Here is a 22055-nt window from a genome sequence, read left to right as displayed (position 1 = left end):
GGTGTTAGAGCTGTCAGAATGAGAACATTCAGTTGCCTATGTTCTGAATAATGATAGAGACTTAATTTTACTAAAAGTTAAAAAAAAAATTTGGCTTGCAAAATGACACTTTTGAAAAATAATTCAATATATGTTTTCATAGGCATATTTGTAAATAAAAACCATCAGAAACCCAGTATAGAGTACTGTTTCTCTCTGGTACTGAACACACTCTGAACGAGTTTCCTGTCAGCCATGTGACCCTGACTCATGACACAGGAGTTGGTACTTGCTTTATCTATGTGCTACAAGTGAAGAAAGTACGCAAATACACCATCACTAACTGCAAAGCATACAGCCATAAAAAGCACAGATCTGTTGTCATTGTTAAATAAATTATTCTTTCTTCTGAGATTAAAATGTTTAGAATTTCTTTCATCACTTAAAGTAGCTTTATATATCTTGCCCCCAAGAAATCACATTAACGGTTTTTATGTAGAAATTAATTCATATCCTGTTCACAACTCGAAGCAGGATTTACACACAGGACCTATGAAACACTGTCTTATTTTGTCATGCAAGGACAAAATTACAGAAAAACCAATTCACTGAGATCAAGAAATATATAGTCCTCCGTCCTGGAGCCATTTCACCAGTTTCGTCTTTGAGCCTATGTTTCATAGACTCTGCTGCATCTCTCTGCGTGGGAAGTCCAGTGTATCTGTGCATCTGTGCTTTGCAGGAGGGCTCCATGGACAGCCTGTATGAAGCAGTGCCGGATGGGTGTAAGAGCCGCGTCTACACCATTCCCACCAGGTCCAGCAGTCTGTTGGGCCTCCTGGACCCGAGCCCTCAGTGGATGACCCCAGATGGGCACTCCATCTCCATGGTAATGATAATTGATTGCTTAGCAGCAAGATGCAGCCTATATATGTATTCACTTAAGTGTTATAGAGAAGTTATAGAAAAGGGCTGCATCATATGGAGCACAATAAAAGACTGAAATGTACATGGCAACATATTGTAACATACAGGTGAACCTGATACAATACCCCTGAGACTGACCTGCATTATATTGACCAGAATGGTTTATATTTGTTGGTTCATGTGAATTAGTCAGGATGTTCACCATAAATAATAATAATAAAAAAGACAAATTTGATTTGCATATTAAAGTGCAATGATCTTTTTAAAAAATATTACAATAATGATTAAATGATACATAGTGTAATTGACAGAACTTACATAGTACAGTAGACAATCATACATTTAGGAGCCAATGCTGATTAAAACAGGCTAAAAAGTGTAAACTAGATTGTTGTTTTTCACCCAGTTTGGGGTGTGTTGCTGCTTTTATATAGGAACTTTATACAGGACCTTTCTGACTGTAGCCTACCTACATGGAAGCAGATCTTCAATAATACCAAGTTTATATAAAAAATGACAATCAAACATTTGTCTGTGTATGCAAAATTTAATTGACAATTAAATTTAAACATTTATTCTTTTTTAAAATTATTTTTATTTATTTTTCTGATCAGGATATTTCAGAAATCAACTCCACTAACACCAAAAAGGAGAATAGAAGGTATGCCAATTCCAATCCTGCAGTTTTAATACGATTCTTCTTTAGGAGATTAGAATTCTGAAGGTTTAATTATTGATGCAAAACCAAAACCTCGCGTTAGAGCTGCAAGATGCAATGGCTCCAGCAACCTCCCACAGGTAAAGTGCAGAAATCCTTTACCATGTTTCCAAACCTCTTTATCGCTGTCTCATTTTAGCAAGACTGCAGAGAACAACGACACACAAATACGTATTCATTCTGAGGCATGTACGACTGTAATTTGATTTTTTTAATGTATAAAAATGGACTACTGCCACATGGTTAGGGAGCAATACCACAGAAAAGCAGTGAGCTCAGAATGCCACGGAGAAACCTCAAGTGGACTTAAGCAATTTTCTTAAAGGTCTCGACTACTTCCACTAGGTTTTTTTCAACCTTGTACATGTTGTGTGTAAATTTACGTCTAATTTTTTGTTAAATGTCTCGTTTTAAAATGTGCAATTGTATAGTAGCCAATTATGTTCCATGTTCAAAAGAACATGATTCAACTTTTGTACCACTATAAATTATAATTATCTTCTCAAAGGATCTGTGATACATAATTAACTTGTGCCTTTCAGCAAATTTGATCTTTAATTTTTCCTCATTCCAGGACATTATCAGACTCTACCTCTGACCACCGAGCTTTAGGTATGTGCAGGATATAATTTCAGCTCATACGGGTATTTCAACTGGGTTCATGTAACCGAGAAGAATCTAGCTACACCACAACCATAGAGATCGACAACGGCCTGAAAACAGCATAATGGGATTTTTCTAAGTGAGCGCTGTGTATCTTGATATCTGGTACCTATGTGAAGAAAATGTAAAAATAAGTATTCCACCTAGTAAAATGTAAAAATATCCAATTATCCTACTGAGTAACATGAAAAAGGAAATAAAGGGCCCCCTTTTCTCAAAAATACACTCTTAACTCCGAGACACACTAGCCTACTTAGCCAGTCATGCATAGCAAGCCCGTTTTATCTGCCATGTAGCAATGCCTTGCCCTCAGAGGACAGCATGAGTGCTTAATGCCTTTTTAGTTTCCCTCCTGCAGATAATACCCTGCACGTTAATGCTGCATGGCCTGCTTCCAGACGACGGGACGATTTAGCTGACAAGAGAAACAATCAAAACCGCGGTATATTCGTCTGGGGATTTGCGGGTTTAGTCTCAACTTATTTCTATTTTACACACCCCTTGTAGCCAAACCTCGAGCCTTCAGAAAGTGATAAAGTGGAAAGTGATAGAGACGTTGCCACTTGTGCTAAATCCATACCGACAATGCGGATGGGGAATGACGCGCAAACGGGGGGTTTTCTCAACAATTCATTGGGCGGATTAATTAACTAACAGCATGGTCTTAATGGCAAACGCGTTTTCACTGGAGCGTCACCGACTCTGCTGGACGTTTATAAGTTTATAGGTTCAAATACAGTGTAAAGCCTAAAATCTTATTCAACTATCACTGTTTAAAAAATGATCATAATTAGGCCAGTGAATAGCCCAATAATGATCTTGAATATTAATTAATATGGAGTATATGAGCCGGAGGTATTGGTGATGGCTCACTGATGAACCTGAAAGACAAAATAACAAACTACACGTAGGCCTACCACTACACTTGTACGAAACAGGCTAACGTGAGCCCTTTATAACAGGCTGTGCTTCCCCGTATAAAATCATACAGCTAAACAGGATGTAAAAACTGGTAAAGGTGTTAGCACACAAAACATCCTGCATTTTGCTAAGATTCGGTTTCAATTTATAAATAACACTTGTCAGACTTTCAGTTTATAAACAACGCTTTCATTTAATCTTTTGTCAGTGTATTTTTAAATGTTACATTCAATTGCTCCTGCAAATACTACATTTTGATACATAAGATTAAAAACTCAGGTATAATATTCTGGTTATTAGTATCAGTTACTAATGTTTCTAATGCACTTCATGTTTTTTATCTTTTATGTTTTATGTTCTAGAGCTAGTCGGGACTCTGAAGCAAGCTAAAATGTATAGTAAGGATGATCGACTCTCAAAGTCCAGCTCTACACAAACAGATTCTGCTGTGCAGGTCTATCATATACTCTCATGTATGCTTGTAATATGACAATGAATTTGTAATGTTTTTGCTAATCAGATCAATTCAGTTTAAACTTTTTTTTTTTTCTTGAATTTTTATTACAAACATTTTCAGAATGCAACCTTACACAGGCTTAAACACCCTAATGAACAAGTGCTAGCTCTGACTTCAAACGACCATGAAACATACATAATGCACCCTATGTCACATTCAGGTGCTAATGATGAAGTTCCACCCTCAGTGAATTTTTCTGATGCTTTCATTAATGATAGATTGCCTGCTGTGATGTCCTGCAGAACAGGAACCCGCAGCCAAGCAGGCCCAGCAGTCGACAGCGAGAGACGGTGAGATCTAGACCCTGCCCCCTTATCTGCTTTGCACATGCCAATAATGCTAACATCATATCTTCTAAATGGTCATTGCACCTTTTATCTACACAGAGGGGTGACTGTTGGCAGTTGTCATAAACAGGGGCAATCACTTAGCACAAACGCTGACTGCACCAGTGCGCAGATGGCGTGGGAGGAAGGGGCACCATTATGTCCATGTAATCCCTCCACCCCACAGATGGGGCGAGGTCTGAGAGCATAGGCACTGCCAGGTCTGCATGCCCGCCCTAGTGCCAGCATGAGCGATGGCAGACAAAGATGATTCTCTAAGCCAAGGGCTAACATTGACCACAGCCACGGCTGGCACGCTACCGTTCCAATGAGACTGCGCTGAGGGCAAGAAGAGAATGAAACTGACCACTCAATGGCTAAGGCTTCCCTCACTAGACTCTTTATTAATGTTGATCCCGTAGTTATTCATGATGTGCGTTAGTTACATTGAAATCTGGCTGGAGACGTCTTGCTTCTGTCCCGTAACAGACCGGTACGTCTCATCTGGAAGTAGCAGATGCAAGGCCAACCATGAAGAAGTCACAGAATCCAGGGAAGCAGGGAAATGGAAGTCAGAAATGGGCCAGGGGAACTCGCACACCAACTAAAACAAAAAGTGGGACCCAATGTGTTTGTATTTGAATGCTAAAAAACATCCATTTCCAATTCATGCTAACATGAATCACATTTTAATAATAATTTTCTTTAAATACGTGTCGCAGCAAAACAATTTACATAGCAGGCATTGGTATGTTTTTCCCATTTTCAAAAAGGGAACTCAAAAAGTCCATCACCTGCTGTGGCTGTCAGAGCTGGGCCCATGCCTGCCCCTTTCCAGGAGAGCTGCAGCTGTACTGTGCAGCTTACAGGAGGCGGGATGGCGCCCTCTAGCAGTCCACGCTGGAGTAACCCTGGAGAGCATATCCTTGCCTGTGCTCCAGCCCAACACACCTGCCAGAGACCGCTCAGTGTATACCGCACCCACACCCTGGACCTCACAGTGCACAGTTTCCACGGAAAAGAGGACATGCTCTGCAGCCAGATGCCGCACAGATACTTGTCTCCTCCAGTAATGGTGCACTCTGTCTCCAACATAGAGCTGTGTGCTCTAAATGTAAGTAGAAGCTTCTTTACATACTAAATTACTTCACAGTGTAATCAAGGTACCACAATTTAATCAATATAATGTTATAAAATGCTATCAATATGATGTGAACTACTTAGACTGCATTAGAAAATGCAATGCAGATTAATCCACTCCTTATAGAAGAGGAACCAACACCAACCCTTACTGGTGTTATTGTGAAGACCCACAAGGAGTATCTGGTTATCCTAGAGTGGAAGAGGCACCAAGAGATACACTCATGTTAAGCATCACAAAGAAATTATGCTCAGTGTTTTTCAGCCATATATCGACCCATATAACATTTACCAAGAAGTTCTAAGAGTTCCAAGCCTCTAAAGATGAATTTTGTATTAAGTAAGGCATAGCGAATATGAAATATTCTAAAAAGTGTTAAAATGCCCCAAATTCTACAATTTTTACTACAATAAATAATGTAGTCTACAACATATGACAGAGTGTTTATTTTCTTTAGTGTTGGGCCAGTTAAACAGGCCCAGATTCTGACCTGTAAATAATATGATTCTTAAATAATATGGTTCTTAAACCAGAGAAAATTTTATTTTATTTTCCGACCAGAATCCTAGATTTTGCTCACTGCACATGTACAGTATTATAAGACATTTGTGTTCAGCAGTTAATTGGTCAAGAATTTCGCAATCAGTTGCACTTGTTGAGAAATTTGGGAGGAACTTTTTCAATAACGTGACTTCAATACTTTCTTGTGTACATTTATATCAACTTGTACTTCCCTAAACAGAGACTGGATTTTGTAAGTTGGGAACAAGGGAGGAAATAAACATTCTGATATAGACCTACATTTATTTCTAACTGATGGTCAAGAAAAGAAATGTCACCCAACATGTAATTCTGACATATTTACAATCACAGAATCATCCATGAGATTGGGCTATGTTTATAATCATGAAAATAGTAATTTGGTGGAAAGTTTCATGCCATCACATTTCTGCCATTTGCCTTATGTAAGTTACTCGAAATGACTGGGAAGTGGTTATCAGAGAGACCACAAAATGCAGACTCAAGCAGTAATGTTTTTTCCCCTCTGTAACTGTTTCGATTATAGACAGCACAAATATTGGGTCACATCCTGCCTGTTTGAGGAACTTAGAAAGCCAGGCTCCTCTGCTGGAAGACAGCACTTAATTTTTAAAGCCGAAGGTCAAACACATTAGCTAGCACTAAAACACTCCAATTATATTCATTAAATTCATTTGAAGACAATCTTAACAGAATACTAAAGAAATGCTACAAAGGGCAGCTTCAAATGCCTCAGACAAACCTAAAAACATTAAACCAAAGGTAAGTGGTACTGAGCATTGTTCCTAAAAAATATTATTATATTGTATAAGATTGTATGTTGTAATATTATATAATTATTATTAATGTTGATATTTATAAAAACTGCAATTTTGACTACCTCTATATGAGAACAAGATTCCAGGGAGTAATTGCAGTGTGCTGTAGTAAACAATGTACAGGTAATATCTTGGCAGGCAAATGCTTGTATAGCAAAGCATTTTCAAATTAAAAAATCAAATGAAAAATACTCAGCTGCAATTGCAACAGACAACCTACATGGCTCTATTTGGTTCAAAATCCATACACTAGTTTCCTATTGTCATGAACATTTGTTTTGAATACTTTATCAATATTTGGAGGGTTTGATGGATTATTGATGATGTAATCATTCTAATTGGTATTTGGTTGTGGGACATAGAGATGACAGGCTTCGAAAAATTGTACTGTGCTTTTCTTTGTTTTCTCTCTTTGTTAATTTCTGTTTTCTGCAAGTGGGATAAACGTGCTTACTATGAATCTTTTTACATTTTTCAGCGATCCACCAGCTTTGGAAAGTTTGACCACTTCAGACATCAGCAATCACTTGCTGAGCTCGAGGAAAACGGAACAACTATGGTATTAAATAGATTAACAGATTAAATATCTGCTCCCACTCTTCAGAAAAACAAGAATGAATGTGTGTATGTATATGTAAGTGATACTAAATTTAGGCAAACGCGCACTAGATAGTATTAAGTGGGGGCCTGCTAGCACAGCTCAGAGCTATACTCAGCATTACTGCCTTATAGATGCCAATATTCATTATGGTATGTGTTACCTACAGCCAGAGAGTGAGTTGGGAGTGGAGAACACTGACAAGCAGAATGGCTTGGGGAAGAAGATGAAGGCCATCTCATTGAACATGCGCAAGAGGATGTGCAAAAGGCATGCCAAATCCTGCTCCGAGGAGGCGGTGAGTCAGAGAGCAGGAGAAGTATGCTCTTGTTTGGACTGCCCTTCCTCATCGCTGCTCACTGACTACTGCACTGCCAAAATGGTCCCCGTTGCACGAAGCCACGTCTGTTTCAAAGAAGGGGTGCAGGGAGGGGGGCAGCACGTGACGCAGATACGCGTCTGCCATTCTTAATCTTCAAATGAAAAGTAAAAACCTAGAACAAAAACAAACGGAGCCCAAAGCTAATCACGTACAAATGTTTTTGTAAATACTCACTCCTTTGATTGTAATGGAAGATTGAGTGGATTATAGGCCCATTTTGGACATGATCTGTGCCATTCTTTTTAGCATTGGTTTTAATGTCTGTGAAAAAGTGATACTTCATGTGTAAACATGGATGCATTCAAAACTCCCCCCCCCCACACACACACACACGTATGCATGCTTTAGGTGTATATTTCTTAAACAGCACTCTGATTGGTACAGGGTGACCACGCGGACAGAGTGTCTGATGGGGAGACAGACAGTAGCTCTCCAGTGCAGAAGACCTCAGACCAGAGCAGCAACATGTTAGAAAGCCTGTACACGCGACAGAGCTCTTCAGGTAAGCACTTGAACATGGAACACAACCTGCTCCCCCCAGACAAAGGAGGCCACAATGACCACAAGTCATGCTCTCTGTCTGCTGTATCTTATTTGCTCAGGTGGTGAGACCAGCAGCTCTGACATGTCCAATAACAGGGACAGCCTAAGGTTGGAGGAGGACACGCCCTACACAGGCCAGTTCTGTGGCCAAGCCAGAGTGCACACAGACTTTGTGCCCAGTCCTTATGATTCCGACTCCCTCAAACTTAAGGTCAGCCTGCCCTCCACTTTTTTGATAGACATCTATCACTGACTCTCTGGACTGAAATAAAAATCTTTTGAACGTCAATAAAGTAAATGTTTTGATATTTCGCTAACTAGACCAATAACATTTAGGCAGATTTGTCTATAGTAACGTTATATTTTGCTTGCAGGTTGGGGACATTATCAATATCATAAGCAAACCCCCAATGGGAATATGGACTGGCATGCTAAACAATAAAGTAGGAAATTTCAAGTTTATCTATGTGGATGTGCTGGATAAGAAACAGGAGACAGAAGAGGAGGCTCCAAATATCAGGCCTCACAGAGTGTCGAAGAGACCTCGACCCAAAACTCTGCTGGAATTATTGGAGAGGCTTCATCTTGAGGTAAAATATTCAAGCACCCACAAACACTTTGACAAAAATAGATCTGCTCCCACACATTTCTCCATGACACCTCCCTTCCCCCGCACCAAAACACACACACACACACACACACACGTACACACACGTACATACACAAGACTCATTTCTGTTTTAATATTTTTCTTATTTCCGTTGTCACAGGAACATGCCTCCACATTGCTCTTGAATGGCTATCAGACAGTGGAGGACCTGAAGCATTTGAAGGAGAAGCATTTGATTGAACTGAACGTGACTGATCCAGAGCATCGGCGCAAGCTCCTAGCCGCCTCTGAAGTCATTTATGACATGAGCAGTGAGTGTCACATCTATCACTGACATAGTGCTCTTCATCTACAGTAAACTATATGCTACAGTCTGTCCCTCTTGGTTGTAGAGTCATTTTCAGTAATCAAGTCGTGTATGCCATGTCAAGTGCAAGTCAAGTGCAGAGTGTTGGTGAGAGAATGCCAGTCAGAATTAATGGCAGCATGAACGAGATACCGCTGTAGAACAGGTGGCACGTGGTCGGCCTGTTCTGGCTCGGACCTTCAGATTAAGTTAATAACCAGCAAGAGATCCAGTCATTTCATTAACATTAAGTTTATCAGGGCTGTGTGAACAACCCAAATGTAGTTTGCTTGACTGAGATGCAATAAGCCAGCAGGAGTTGATGGTGGAAGCCTAACTTCACTCTGCTGCGGCCCACAGGAGATGACCTGTTGGAGACGAAGGTCGATGAAGAGGATGAGGAGGGTAACGACTGTCCTAGAGACTCAGGCTGCTTCATTCCAACAGAGTGCACAGACATGGTCAGGGAAGATGCAGAAACACAGTCATCTACTATGTAATATGTTTTTCCTCTTAAAGGTCATGTTGCAATAAACACTGAAAAACGAGGATTAGCATAGCTCGGAAAACTCCCATTTGATGTCTTGGAGTATATTTTAATTTTTTTGTCTGTGGGTATTTACCTACATTCATAATTCTATAAGTGTATAGCTCAGTAGGCCTATATCAAGATACTGGGCGTATTATGTATTTTATATTCTTTTCATCATTTCTGTTGATTGTTGCACATTGGGTGTCTTGTGTGAACAATTTACACTTAACAAGTTACTAATTAATGAAATCCTATTGTATATGCCTTCTTATCAATACTATGTGTTAATAAATTATTTATGTTTCATTTACCAAGTTATTTCACTAATTTTGTGAATAATAAATCTCAGTTGTTTTATTAATCAATCTAGTGGTACCATGGGCTACTAGCCTACTCAAGTATCTAATCTAATGGCCATAACTAGCAATGAGGACAGCAATTCTGGTCTTCGGTACCTTGGGAAGCTGTGTTCCCTCTTGTATTTCCAATTATGAATCTGAATTTGGAACCTGCAATGTTCTGATGGCACTGCAGTAGAGTGTAGCCTACAATGTCTCCCAAAGCTGGTTCCCAATTGATCTCAATGCAGCAGCTGCAGGCTTAGTTGGCTTGTTGTGTATGTGTCAGTGCTGTGCAGTTATCTGATATACTAGAACCAGCATAGAGGCATGCAATATTTCATCCTTACAAAATGGCTTATTCAGTCACATACCTTGCTGTAAGATCTAAGTTGTCGATAATAACTCAACAAAAATGTGAGGTTTCCATTGATACTTTAATGTATAATACCTCAAGGTACAAAATATTTTTTCTTTAGTTTTTTTGTTTATAAATTTGTTTTGCAATGACCTTTTTACAAAAATTGTCGTGTGCGTGCACCCACGCGCGTGCACACACACACACACACACACACAGAGAGAGAGAGAGAGAGAGAAATTAAGTAAAAAATTGTTAAAGAACTAAAATAAGAATATTGACATCAAAACTGAAAAAGTTAAATAATTGTATACATTTTGTTTGTTTTATAAAATAATGTGAAATAATTAACCCAATTAACCAAAAGTAAAGTAGAAAATAATAGACCTAAAAATAGGTCTAAAAAACAAAAACAAAGTATGGAAAAATAATGGAATGGAATAATAACAATTTATTTACTAATTGATCAGAAATTAATAAAATGTGAACAGAAATAGGTAGGCATAGATAATTTTGTGTTCCATGTTCATAAATTGAAGGAATACATCGACATTACAAATATTTTGGCAAAACAAGGGAACAATAACGTAATGAAAAACATAAAGATAACTTGATGTGCTTGATGGATTGGTGAGCTGACGCTCGAGTAGCAATAATGCTTCTTTGCTATTTTTAGTGTAACAGCCACATACTTCTGCTTTTCCAAATTAAAGGGAGATCTCGTACAAACCGTGAGAAATGTAATTTTTTTATCCGTTTAGCTTCATTCACCCCCATTCATTTCGGACTCACTCTTGAGCGCCTCTAGTGTCTGTTCATAGGAATTGCATCGCGCATGCATGACTGTACTTTACCTGAACAGACTTTGACACCTAGTGCAATGTGGGAAATGGCGTTTATAAATGACAGATTCGCTATACACGATGTTCATATGTCGGCATTACGAACTACATTCTCCACAAACACCGTTAGGCGGACGTGTACATGTACACAAAAAAGCCTGGCTACCGGTTTCCCTGCAGTCCGTGAATGAACGCGTCTGATTAACGCGACCAACTGCTGAAATGGCAGGAGAAATATCCATACTTGGTACGTGATTTGTTGGTTGGTTTGCCTGTTTGTTTGTTTGTTTGTTTGCCGCTGCCTGAGTTCATTAAAACAACAAGGGTGACAAAAATGGCTTGATAAGTTAGCTAGCGACGTAATGTATAGCTAAGTAGCTAGCTAGCTTGTTATGCTAGTTATGCTAGGAGTAACCCTTAAGTGACCTAACGTTGACATTTAGTTGGATATCCCAGCTAGCTCGCTACTTTAAAATATAATAAAATGTTTACAATATAGGAACAGCTTCTTAAATAAACATTCTCGCATAAATTGTATCAAAGTAACAGACTTCGCTCTCCTAGTTAAACCTCGGCGTTCACGTTAAATCAACGCCGCATGTGCCGCCAACACGAATGCCGAAGAGGTTATTAAAGCTTTTGGTTTTTATGACACTATTATTGCATTCAGAGGCAGCCGTATGAAGTCATGATAAATGAGCGTCATATACAGATTAACTCGGTGATAAAGGCCTTAGGCCTCTTATGGTATAGGTGGTGTAGAGCCTTATGAACAGAAAGTGTGAGTAGTCATGTTCGTTAGTCTCTTATTAATATCATAAATTATAGGAAGGGCTGTTAGTTATCTATTAAATATTTTATTGATAACAGTTCTAAGGAAACACATTTACGTAGTCGTCATCTTTAGTAAATATGCTGCAATAGTTTGCAACTTCTTTAGACAAAACTTGGAAACTAAAAGCATTAGTTTTTTCCTCTGTAATGTTTTGGAGAGACCTGGTTTGTCTCATCAAATCGCCTGATTGCTCATTTACTCGTAAGCATGCCATTTTATCTTACAGAGCTACAAATGAACCTTGTCTTGGAAGATCTGACATTTTTTATTCTCTGACAGATCTATAGCTAACTATAATAGTCAAGCTCAGTCTAATTCACTGTTTGTAATAATGTCCTTCTGTGCAGGGTCCGTTATACTGGCCTTATTCCTGGCTGGCTATCTTGGCCAACAGTATCTGCCTCCTCCTACACCCAAAGTAATTGGGTTGGATCTCGGAACAACATTTTGTTCAGTGGGAGTGTTCCAACCAGGAACGGGAGAAGTGGAAGTTATTGGAGATGAAAAGGGTCGGAAAAGCATACCCAGTGTTGTGTCATTCACTGCCACTGGTATATATGTTGGGCATGAAGGCCAGGAATTATCTGACATTAATCCTCAAAACACAATTTATGATGCCAAGAGATTTATAGGGAAGATTTTTGACCCCATGACTTTGGACCAAGAGAGTGCACGCTACCCATTCAAGGTAAATCATGGAATAACCTCCGGGAACCACACATTTGCTAATTTATTTTAGTAAATACATATTTATTGAATTTAATTCTTTCGACTTCCTCAGTGTCTGAAGGCTTTTTAAGAGCCTGTAGATATTTACTTATATCATGTAATCTTATTTGTCTACACTGTTAGATGTAGGTCCATTTATTTACACCTGTGTTGTTTTACAGATAATTCTCAACAATGGGAGTGCAGAGTTTTTGGTCTCTACAAATACCACGTTCACAGTGAACCCAGAATTCATCAGCTCTCGCCTCCTGCTGAAAATGCGAAAGATGGCAGAGAACCATCTGGGAATCCACATTGAGAAAGCGGTCATATCTGTGCCAGCAGAATTTGATGAGATGCAGAGAAACTACACCATCAGAGCGGCCAACCTAGCTGGTCAGTCTGCCAGTAAACCACTTCCTTTAGAATCGCAGCTAGAACCCCATCAATTTATTTACTGGTCATTACGGTTGATTAGACATAAAATCTTTGAGGCAGCAATTTCTCCAGCTGGCAGGTTACTTTTTCATTATGCAGCAACAGAGACATCACTGCAACTACAATACTGTATGACTACATTCACTAAAAACTGCTGTTATTACTGGTAATAAGCTCTAAAAGATAGCAGATGGCAGTGGAAGCTGAAGCTGATTGTGGTGTTTGGATTTGATTACAGTAATGCATAGTGTAAACTGAGTCATGGTCAGAGAAGGAAGACCAAATGACTGTGACTGTTGCCATTTAATAGTAATCCATTTCTTCAACCAGGGCTAGACATTTTGAGGGTCATCAATGAACCTACAGCGGCGGCGATGGCCTATGGGCTACACAAAGTGGACGTGTTTAACGTCCTGGTGGTGGACCTGGGAGGAGGGACTCTGGATGTTTCTCTGCTCAACAAGCAGGGTGGCATGTTCCTGACCAGGGCCATGGCAGGTGAGAGCACACGAACACTCGGGTAAAGATTGACTCGATCTCCAGTAGCTCCAGTATGAATGACATCTTTTTGGTATCAAAGCACACCTTTCTGTCCTTCCTAACGGTTTACCACTGCAGTCTCCAGAAGCTCAAGTCTGCCTGTTTTCTTTCGACAGGTAATAACAAGTTGGGTGGGCAGGACTTCAGCCAGCGCCTGTTTCAGTACGCCAGCGAGCGTGTACATCAGCTATACGGAGTCCCACCCACCCTTAAGGAGGACATTCACCGGCTCCGCCAGGCCGTGGAGGAGGCCAAACTTAACCTGACTGTGGAGTCCAGCGTCCCCCTCAAAGTGCAACTCTGCCTGCAGACCACAGGAGCTGAGGGCCCCCGGGAGGAGAACGTCACCTTCCACGAGCAGCTGACCCGCGAGCTCTTTGAACACCTCAACGCGGACCTCTTCCAGAAGATTCTGGCGCCCATCGAGACGGTTTTGTCTGAGGGGCGCTTGGATAAGGGCGAGGTGGATGAAATCGTCCTGGTGGGTGGCTCGACCAGGATCCCACGTATCCGACAACTCATTAGCCAGTACTTTGGGAAGGAGCCCAACACGTCCGTGGACCCGGACCTGGCTGTAGTGACAGGTGTGGCCTTACAGGCAGGTATCATGGGTGGGGCCTGGCCCCTGCAGGTCAGTGCCATTGAGATACCAAACAGAAATCTGCGTAAAACGAACTTCAGCTGAGCCTGAATGGGGCCACGGTTTTTAATGGATCATTCATTACAGGTCTATGGGTAAACAAGCCTGGTCAGTGACTAAAATGCACTTTTTCTTGTTTAGCTTCTTCAAATGTGTTAGTCTTGCAGTAGCTAGTGAAGCACTGTGGCAGTGCAGAGCTGCAAGTGTTAGTGTTTAGGGAGCAACAGTACTGAACTCTTGAAACAATTCCATTATGGATTTAAGTCAAACAACGATATCCACCCGTATTTACTTGGACATGTGTTTATTATCGCCCAGTTCCAAACTCCAAACTATGTCATGCCAATAGCGCAATGGTTATTGATCCTCAAGACAGTGAGGGCCAACTCGTATCTAGCTGCTGCAGCATCTTTTTCGAGTTGGTACTCGCGCAGCTTCATAGAACAGCTGGAGTAGAGTACTATGATTGGCTGGCATCACCCTGAGTAAGAGGAAGCCATCCTTCACACCTAGAGATCAGTGCTAGTTAAGCTCTCTGTGGCTCAGGATTTTTCCTGGCAACCTCCCAATGATGGAGCGAAAGCTTTGACTGAATGGTTCATTTTTTATATCTATGTATGACTTTCTGTCATCATACAAATAAATGAACTAATTGCTCAGCTAACAATTTGCCTCCACCCACCATTAATAGCACTTATAGCCTACTTAAAGTAGAACCTGGCAAGTTCAGAATCCCAGGTAAGGGATTTAGTTCAGTGTACTGACTGATGCTTGAACTTGCAAAGTAATTTGCAATGGTGGACTGAGGGTGGGAGGCCTATGTAAGAATGGAATATTGAGAACAGGATTTGTACAATTATAGATTGGTACTTAAAAAAACATGGGAGACATTGGAAAGGTGGTCTGAAAAAGTCCTTCTGCTAGTATTATCTGTTCACAATCTGCCCAAAGTTCTGAAAAAAGGCATTCATCAGTTATTTATTTATTTAAGTTTATTTTAAAGGGTATGCATTATTTAAGAAATTGTGTTGAAAATACCTTTTGCTTGTGCCTTTTAAAAAGTCGCTGCTGTCATCTTAGTTGTGCGTAATGGACCAATATTGCTTGTCATTTTCTTTCTCCTTTCTGTGAACCTTTGACTATAAGGGACAACACAATTTCATCTATTACACTGATACATTTAGAAAATTTCCATCTGCCAACTATTCAGTGTTTACCGGTGTTTGTAGGGCAAACTACTGATCCATAGAAATATTGACAAAAGAGCCAAGAATGAATGAAAAATCGGACCAAAATCTGTGGGGGAAAGTGGCGCTGTATTGTAAAATTCTCAAAAGCTTGAATTTAATATGGTGGCACTTCTGCTTTCTGTTGTGACATATAATCTCTGTACTTAGAAGTGACTGACTAATGGTCCTGTTCTCTGCACCAATGTGGCATGGTACCAGTAGGGGTCTCTCTCATATTTTATGTTTTCATTCTGATGTAATACATCATTGACCTATTGCTTGATCAAAAGCATTCACCAGCTAACATCTGCCTTTTGGTCAAAACCAGGTCACTCATGAAAGTTAAATCATAAAAGTTGATAACATTCAGACTACAGGACTCGGGTGCAGTCAGTCAGCTGGTCTTAAGCCTAGAATAGTGATGCAAGCCATGGTGAATTTAAAATTTACTGCAAGATGTGTGTTAGCCTCTTAGGTGCAGCTATAGGGTAGGTGTACCTAAAAAAGTAATCACTAAGCATATGCTTTGTTAAAGCCTAAGGAAAAGTCTCAATGTCACAATAGCATAATTAGTTATTACAACAGCCCCACCCATTCCCCACTATTTTAAAGTGTGTAAGCTGCCAGTTAGAAGGACAAAGCTGCACTTTGTCACCTGAAAGAAAAGGGTAGCGAGGTGCTCTAAACGCATTTTAATTGTTGGAAATCTAGAATACATCAAAACAAGGATAAATACATATTTTTATACAATTATTAAAAAATGTAAATGTTTATACAAAGGAAGCAAAAATATCTGCTTGCCTAAGTGAAATCTGCTGTATAATCTTTAGCTTCAGCTGTTTAGTCTACTTACTGGACCTACATTTCTTTGAAATACTGTTTCTAAAGAGGCCTTTTTGTCTTCTACTTTGCACAAGATACCACCACCACAGAAAAAAAGATGTAATTGGATGTTTTTTATTGATCTCCAACACATACAAAATAAAAACATGAAATAGCACAATTTGTTCAAATGTATAGTGTAACAATGTAAGCTTTTTATTATTAACAAATTGTTTATCTAACGTATGACATTGACCAGTCCCATAAGATACGATTTAATGACAATGTTTACAGTAAATGAATTACAATGACCATGTGGTGATGCTATTTCACCATCTCTGTACAATATATGCACACCAGCTTTGATTCTAGGCAAGTAAATGAGTTCTGTAGTACTTTTGACAGCACTGAAACTCAAATCCAACTGCACTGCGTTCAGTGTATAACTACCCATTAAAGCCCACACTTATTTATGCGAGCCTTCCCTTTAAACCGGATCCCCTTGGTAAAGAGAAGCCTGTAGCTTGTGTGTTTCTTAAATCATCTAGCTTTAACTTATTCTTTGTATATACAGTGTATTCGAAATTAGTTTGAATTGTTCTTTTAATTTCTTGAAAGGCAAAAAAAAAATTTATAAAAGCAATTCTTGAAAATGGACAATGACAACTGGGCACGTATGAAAACATTCACTGAAAAGTCACATACTGTAAATAGTTCACACACAGGACAACAACAGGCACTCTGTAAACACATTTGGAGTTTCTTTATTTGTTTCAGCCCTAACAGAAGGCAGTAGACTGTCAACATCATGCCTAAGTAAATCCTGCAAACACTGCTTACAAACAATCCATAGTTCCTGGTTTTTGGAGATTCTCTTTTTAAAGATACTCAGTTTTGTGATGGGCATGCTTGCGATCAGGAGCAGAAGACTGACATTCCAGCCACCCTGAGCGGCGAGGCCGGAGGCCACAGGTTTGGTAAAATACATAGGGCGTCCCCCCCAATTTTCCTAGCTACTTCATTACAAGCAATTTAACAATTTAAAAACTGGTATAGAGCCATCGTTTCTTTAGCAATACAGCAAAATTAAGTAGCTCACTGGAACACAAAATATTTAATAGGCAGCACGAGGGGTGAGGCGGGGGTTCAGTGGAATCAAAGGTAAACAAGTTAGAGGATTGGTGCGAGTTGCATCTCATCCCACCAGTCTGCAGAGTTCCTGCGGTCCATGAATGCCTCGGTTGCTTTAGTAGTCAAACCCATTTCCCTCACTGCTGACCCCATTGCTTACCTCTGTAGATAGAGATAAGTTGAATAAACGGGCTCTTACTGTAAGGCTATATAGAACAGCAAAGCAATAACGAGCATACAAGGCAATGTTAATTTATGCAATTGATCATTTCTTTTAATACTTCCATAGCAGACCTATGTGCTTCTTATAGCAACCACAGAATTTTTTTGGAAAAATTAAAGCAAATGTCATAAATCTTCTGTCCTTCATGACCTATTCCTTCACAATTCTGGCAGCAATAAGACCACAATTTTTCAAATTATCATGTGAAAACAACTTTACCTTAGTGTAACCAGTCCATTATTATAAAACGGTTATTTTTTAAAAAATTCCCCCTACAAAATCCACATGCCATTGCAATTCTACAGTACATTTTGAGGCCCCTTTCACTTACCAATAACAGGGCACTGATAGCATGGCTATCAAGACGAGAGCCATTTATGAGTTAGTGGTGGTGGAGGAGGGGAGGTTGGTGGGCAGCAGGCAGTGAGGGTCAGGAGCAGGGAGGGATGGAATGAGGTGGGAGGTGAGATGACAATGTGAGGGGTCACGCCCACGGTCAAACAGCTACTGCGGCTGACCTTTAAGACATGTCAGAACAACTCAGAGAGCCATGCGCATATCACTATTGGACCCACTCAACCACGCGCACACACGCATGAATGCATGCAAGCACACGCGCACACACACAAAGAAAATGCATGAACAAGAAATGCAAATTAAAAAATAAAAACAGCCCAACACTAAGCTGTAGTGACAGCTGCACAGGGCATCTTACCGGAGAAGATGAGCTTCTCCTTCATTATGTTGACATCTCGGCTGGACCTCCGAACAGCTGCACTTAGCATGATTTGCTCTGGGTTGTAGCTTCGCATTCCACTCATCTTCCATCTGTGTTAACACAAAAAACATACCCACATCCACACACCCGCACACAGACACACACCCGCACAAACGCATCCATACCCACATCCACACACACACGCCCCCTCTCAGTCACTTGTCTCAGCACTGTCCGTTTCCTCTATGGACGTAGTCAGTGAACTAAACACTATAACAAAAGTAAAAATATTGATCATGGTGTGCGCTGTGGAGTGTTCTCTCTGCCTTATCAGCAAGTTGGCTATTACACACGATAACTTGAGTCTAATCTATAAAACTTCGCCTTCAAAGCTCATTCTTCTTATTAAACACAATGCACTGCAGGATATCACTGTACCCACTCATAAAACACAACCGTATTCAGATCTTTTACCAGGATGAAAAAACACAAAGCAGAAAGGAACTCAATAACAGGCTTACATCTGTGTTTTTTAACCACTGCGTTTTCTGAAAGTATTCTTCACAAAACTAACAGTCCCAATTGCTAATAAATAATCATTTCATTTTTTTATATGCTTGTGAGAAAAGCACTTAACATAAGTGAGTGTCTTGACAATAATGACAGTAAATCATGGCCGTCCTGTGCATTTGTCCTTCAGTAGGGACTCGGGGCCGAGGTGCAGAGCAGGGCTTAGACTTGCTGCTATAAATAACTGGCTTTTAGTGTAGGTTCCTGGGCTTAATCTACAGGTAAGAATTATCTCAGACACGCTCTACCATGATAATACTTATATTTCAAGTGCAGCAAGAGCTACTACCTGAAATGAAAAGCTTTCTATGCCAGCGAGGAAACTTTAAATAATCATGCCAGTCACCATGCTAAAAGCCACAAAGGCTCAACAACCTCTTCTAGTGGACATAAACAGAATAAGTGTGATTATAAAGCACGCGGTTATGGTGAGCCTATCCATATTATTAATATTGTTCTGCTCATATTCTAAAATGATATTCTAAAATAATACACTAAGCAAAGGTTCAGGGATTAGGTGACGATGTTAAAACTGAGTTAAAACAAATCAAAAAGGATTTCAAGCACAAGATTTCAGGATAATTGATTATTGCTAGCTGCCGATAGACCAGGTGAGAGGAGAAGAATGCTACTAGAAACAGAAAATATGAAATTATATGGCTAAATAGTGAGTTAGCATAAGTTGCAAGTGAGGTCAAAGACAAACAAACAAAAAGTCTAGACAGACAGACAGATACAGACAGAGTGATGCAAAGACAGACTGACATACAGAGATATAAAGACAGACACACAGAACACATATATACAGACAGACAGACAGACAGAGACAAACAAAGTGTGTTTACTGGAAATGGACAACAGATGACAAATATTCTGTGGCACAGAATCATGGGTCAGTACAGCATGTGTGACCCAGTTACCTGATCATGTGATAGCTGAGAGATGCCATAATGCAGCAGAGAGGAGGGGCATGCACACCAGGCAGAGGAAGAGGAGGAGGAAGAAAGGTACGAAGGGTACGAACATAACAGAGCAAAAGGGAGAGAATCAAGAAGTCAATTCAAACGCAGAGAGGCGGACATCACTGTTCCTGGCACAGAAAACCCAGCAGCACCCAGAGGGCAGACGTTTGACAAGTCTCACAGTGATCACGGTGATTTGAACGTCTAACCGGAGGTCTGACTGTGGCGTGATGGTGACGTCATCGCCCCCTGCCCCTCATGGCTGTAATGCCAGCAGATTTACCGAGCAATCATTTATTCTTTTCATTCTTGTTTGTTTTGTCCTCCCTTCCGCGTCTTTCCTTAACATCATTCATCTTTCATTCTCTATCCCCTCTTTTCTTCTTTATGGGATCCCCTTCCTTATCTGAAGCCTTTACCAGATTAAAGGCTTTAAATTATAGGATGCACATTCGGTAAATTCTTTTCTGCCATAAACATGTAGCTAACGAAGCTCATGAATCAGCGCTGCTAGAAAATATTACAAATCGATTCCATGGTGTGGTGATGGAACTCAGTAAGAGAGTCGTCATAATTTACCCCGCAGTTACCCAGCAAAGGTATTCATCTCTGAAAGTGGGTGGAATGACTTTTTCACTTCTCTGTGGACTAGACTTCATTTGGAGTCAACTATGTTCCACTAAATAGTGGAGAAGATCCCATTAATAATGCAATACAGGAAACCAGAAGCTAACTCTAGAGTATAGGTCTTAATCTGTTGTGGGCTCAGTTACCAAAAGGTCATTTCTGAGTAGAATATGAGAAAAGAGTTTAAGATTGCCCTAGTTTTCCTTACAAATAAGATGACATTTTCGTGTTATTTGCACAAAACAAGATCTTATGATGCCTCTATATATTTCACTATTTGCTGCTAATCCATGTTATTAAATCTGTGTTTGTGCACACATGAGCGAGAGACAATGAAAGAGAGAAAGAGACAACGACAGAGGACGAGATCCATCTTAATAAAACCGATGAGTCGCATGTATCAGCACTGCTGTGGCGTGCCGACATGCCCGTGCTCATTCTCGTAGCTCAACCAGCGCCCCGTATATCTCTGCCCGATTACACAGACCCCACAGTAAGATCATTTGATGAGCACAAGCAGCTGAGCTGATAAAGTCCTTACTTTTGGAATACAAAAATCCCCAGTACTAGGGCGAAGGAGACCAGATCTGTGGTGACCCATATCAGGCAGTACTCGTGTGGGCTCTGCAACAGCAAAAGCAGCAATTTAATAGAACAGACACTAGATGGCACTGTGACACAAAATGAGCAGTCCCCTCCCTGCAGAAACATACTGGCAGCTAAATACTTTTACAGCATTGCGAAGATTTTTCTCAGTGGGAAAATAAATGACATTCTTTAAACTAAATTAACTGTAGACATATATACTTAATCTTAGATGATCAGAAAATGAAGTCTATATTTTTAAACAAAATTTATAAGAGTTGGTGCTGTAATAGCTGGTGCTGTATTTATCTAAATTGATAACAAAAACTCACTTTTTACTTTAAACATTAAAAAGCCTTTACACATTCTTGGCAGACATGAAGCGGCTCTGTGCCAGAACCTGCCAGCTGCTGGTAGTGGCGTGATGTGTGGAGTGTAGAGCTACAGTGTCTCACCATCAGCCAGAGTGGGGACAGCACTTTCTTCAGGACCTGCGGGGCTTCTGAGGAGACAGACTGCACGCCACTGCACCAGAGCAAAGAGTACAGCCACGGCTCATTCACCGTATAGAGAGTCACGCTCAGGTTACTGGCTGTGTAGGTGCTGTAAAACACACACACACACACACACAGGTATGTTGTATTATAGACAGAGAGCCCTGAGAGAGGGTGACCAACACGAGTGCAGAGTCGCTGCTTTAATTAAAGTGGAAGCGCACACGCGCACGTGGCAGGCTCAGCGACTCACCGCACGTCCTGTGCTGTGGCCTGGTTGTAGCGCAGAAGGAGACGGCTCACGCCGTCCTGTTGGAGCGCTTCTACCGGCTGCTTCCTCATGGATGTCTGCTGGAAGGCTGGCACCTCCTGTTTCACCAGCTCCCTGTCCCAGTCCACGGCCCATACCACCTGGACACACACACACACACACA

The 22055-nt window shown here is 40.4% G+C and overlaps 3 protein-coding genes across 5 annotated transcripts in view; 2 read left to right on the top strand and 1 right to left on the bottom strand.

Moving 5' to 3' along the window:
• The first annotated feature begins 6310 nt into the window (after positions 1 to 6310).
• On the top strand, positions 6311 to 9871 carry samsn1a (SAM domain, SH3 domain and nuclear localisation signals 1a). The gene is made up of 8 exons (XM_027024330.2): positions 6311 to 6494; positions 7029 to 7109; positions 7318 to 7446; positions 7915 to 8032; positions 8133 to 8284; positions 8448 to 8663; positions 8844 to 8994; positions 9390 to 9871. The coding sequence occupies exons 1-8, from the start codon at positions 6438 to 6440 to the stop codon at positions 9527 to 9529; spliced, it is 1044 nt and encodes a 347-aa protein (XP_026880131.2). The 5' UTR covers positions 6311 to 6437; the 3' UTR covers positions 9530 to 9871.
• Positions 9872 to 11257: 1386 nt separating this feature from the next.
• hspa13 (heat shock protein 70 family, member 13) lies at positions 11258 to 14924 on the top strand. The gene is made up of 5 exons (XM_027024328.2): positions 11258 to 11346; positions 12282 to 12622; positions 12825 to 13038; positions 13411 to 13578; positions 13737 to 14924. Exons 1-5 carry the CDS (start codon positions 11322 to 11324, stop codon positions 14303 to 14305), a joined length of 1317 nt encoding a protein of 438 aa, XP_026880129.1. The 5' UTR covers positions 11258 to 11321; the 3' UTR covers positions 14306 to 14924.
• Positions 14925 to 16430: 1506 nt separating this feature from the next.
• Positions 16431 to 22055, bottom strand: part of gdpd5b (glycerophosphodiester phosphodiesterase domain containing 5b) — a 32783-nt gene continuing 27158 nt past the window's right edge. The window contains exons 12-18 of one of the 3 annotated variants that reach the window (XM_035533991.1): positions 21875 to 22032; positions 21583 to 21730; positions 21084 to 21166; positions 19874 to 19888; positions 18381 to 18493; positions 17997 to 18183; positions 16431 to 17604 (exon numbers count right to left, since the gene is read on the bottom strand). In XM_035533991.1, the coding sequence (XP_035389884.1) occupies positions 18170 to 18183; positions 18381 to 18493; positions 19874 to 19888; positions 21084 to 21166; positions 21583 to 21730; positions 21875 to 22032 (531 nt within the window). In that variant the 3' untranslated portion in view covers positions 16431 to 17604; positions 17997 to 18169. The remainder of the gene's footprint in view (positions 17605 to 17996; positions 18184 to 18380; positions 18494 to 19873; positions 19889 to 21083; positions 21167 to 21582; positions 21731 to 21874; positions 22033 to 22055) is intronic. The other 2 variants (XM_035533990.1, XM_027024327.2) reach the window with 2 other exon arrangements.

This window comes from Electrophorus electricus, chromosome 15 (assembly GCF_013358815.1).
Source record: "Electrophorus electricus isolate fEleEle1 chromosome 15, fEleEle1.pri, whole genome shotgun sequence".
In the NCBI taxonomy this organism is placed as follows: Eukaryota; Metazoa; Chordata; class Actinopteri; order Gymnotiformes; family Gymnotidae; genus Electrophorus; species Electrophorus electricus.
Note: the sequence above shows the minus strand (reverse complement) of the source record. Positions and strands in the feature narration are given on the sequence as shown.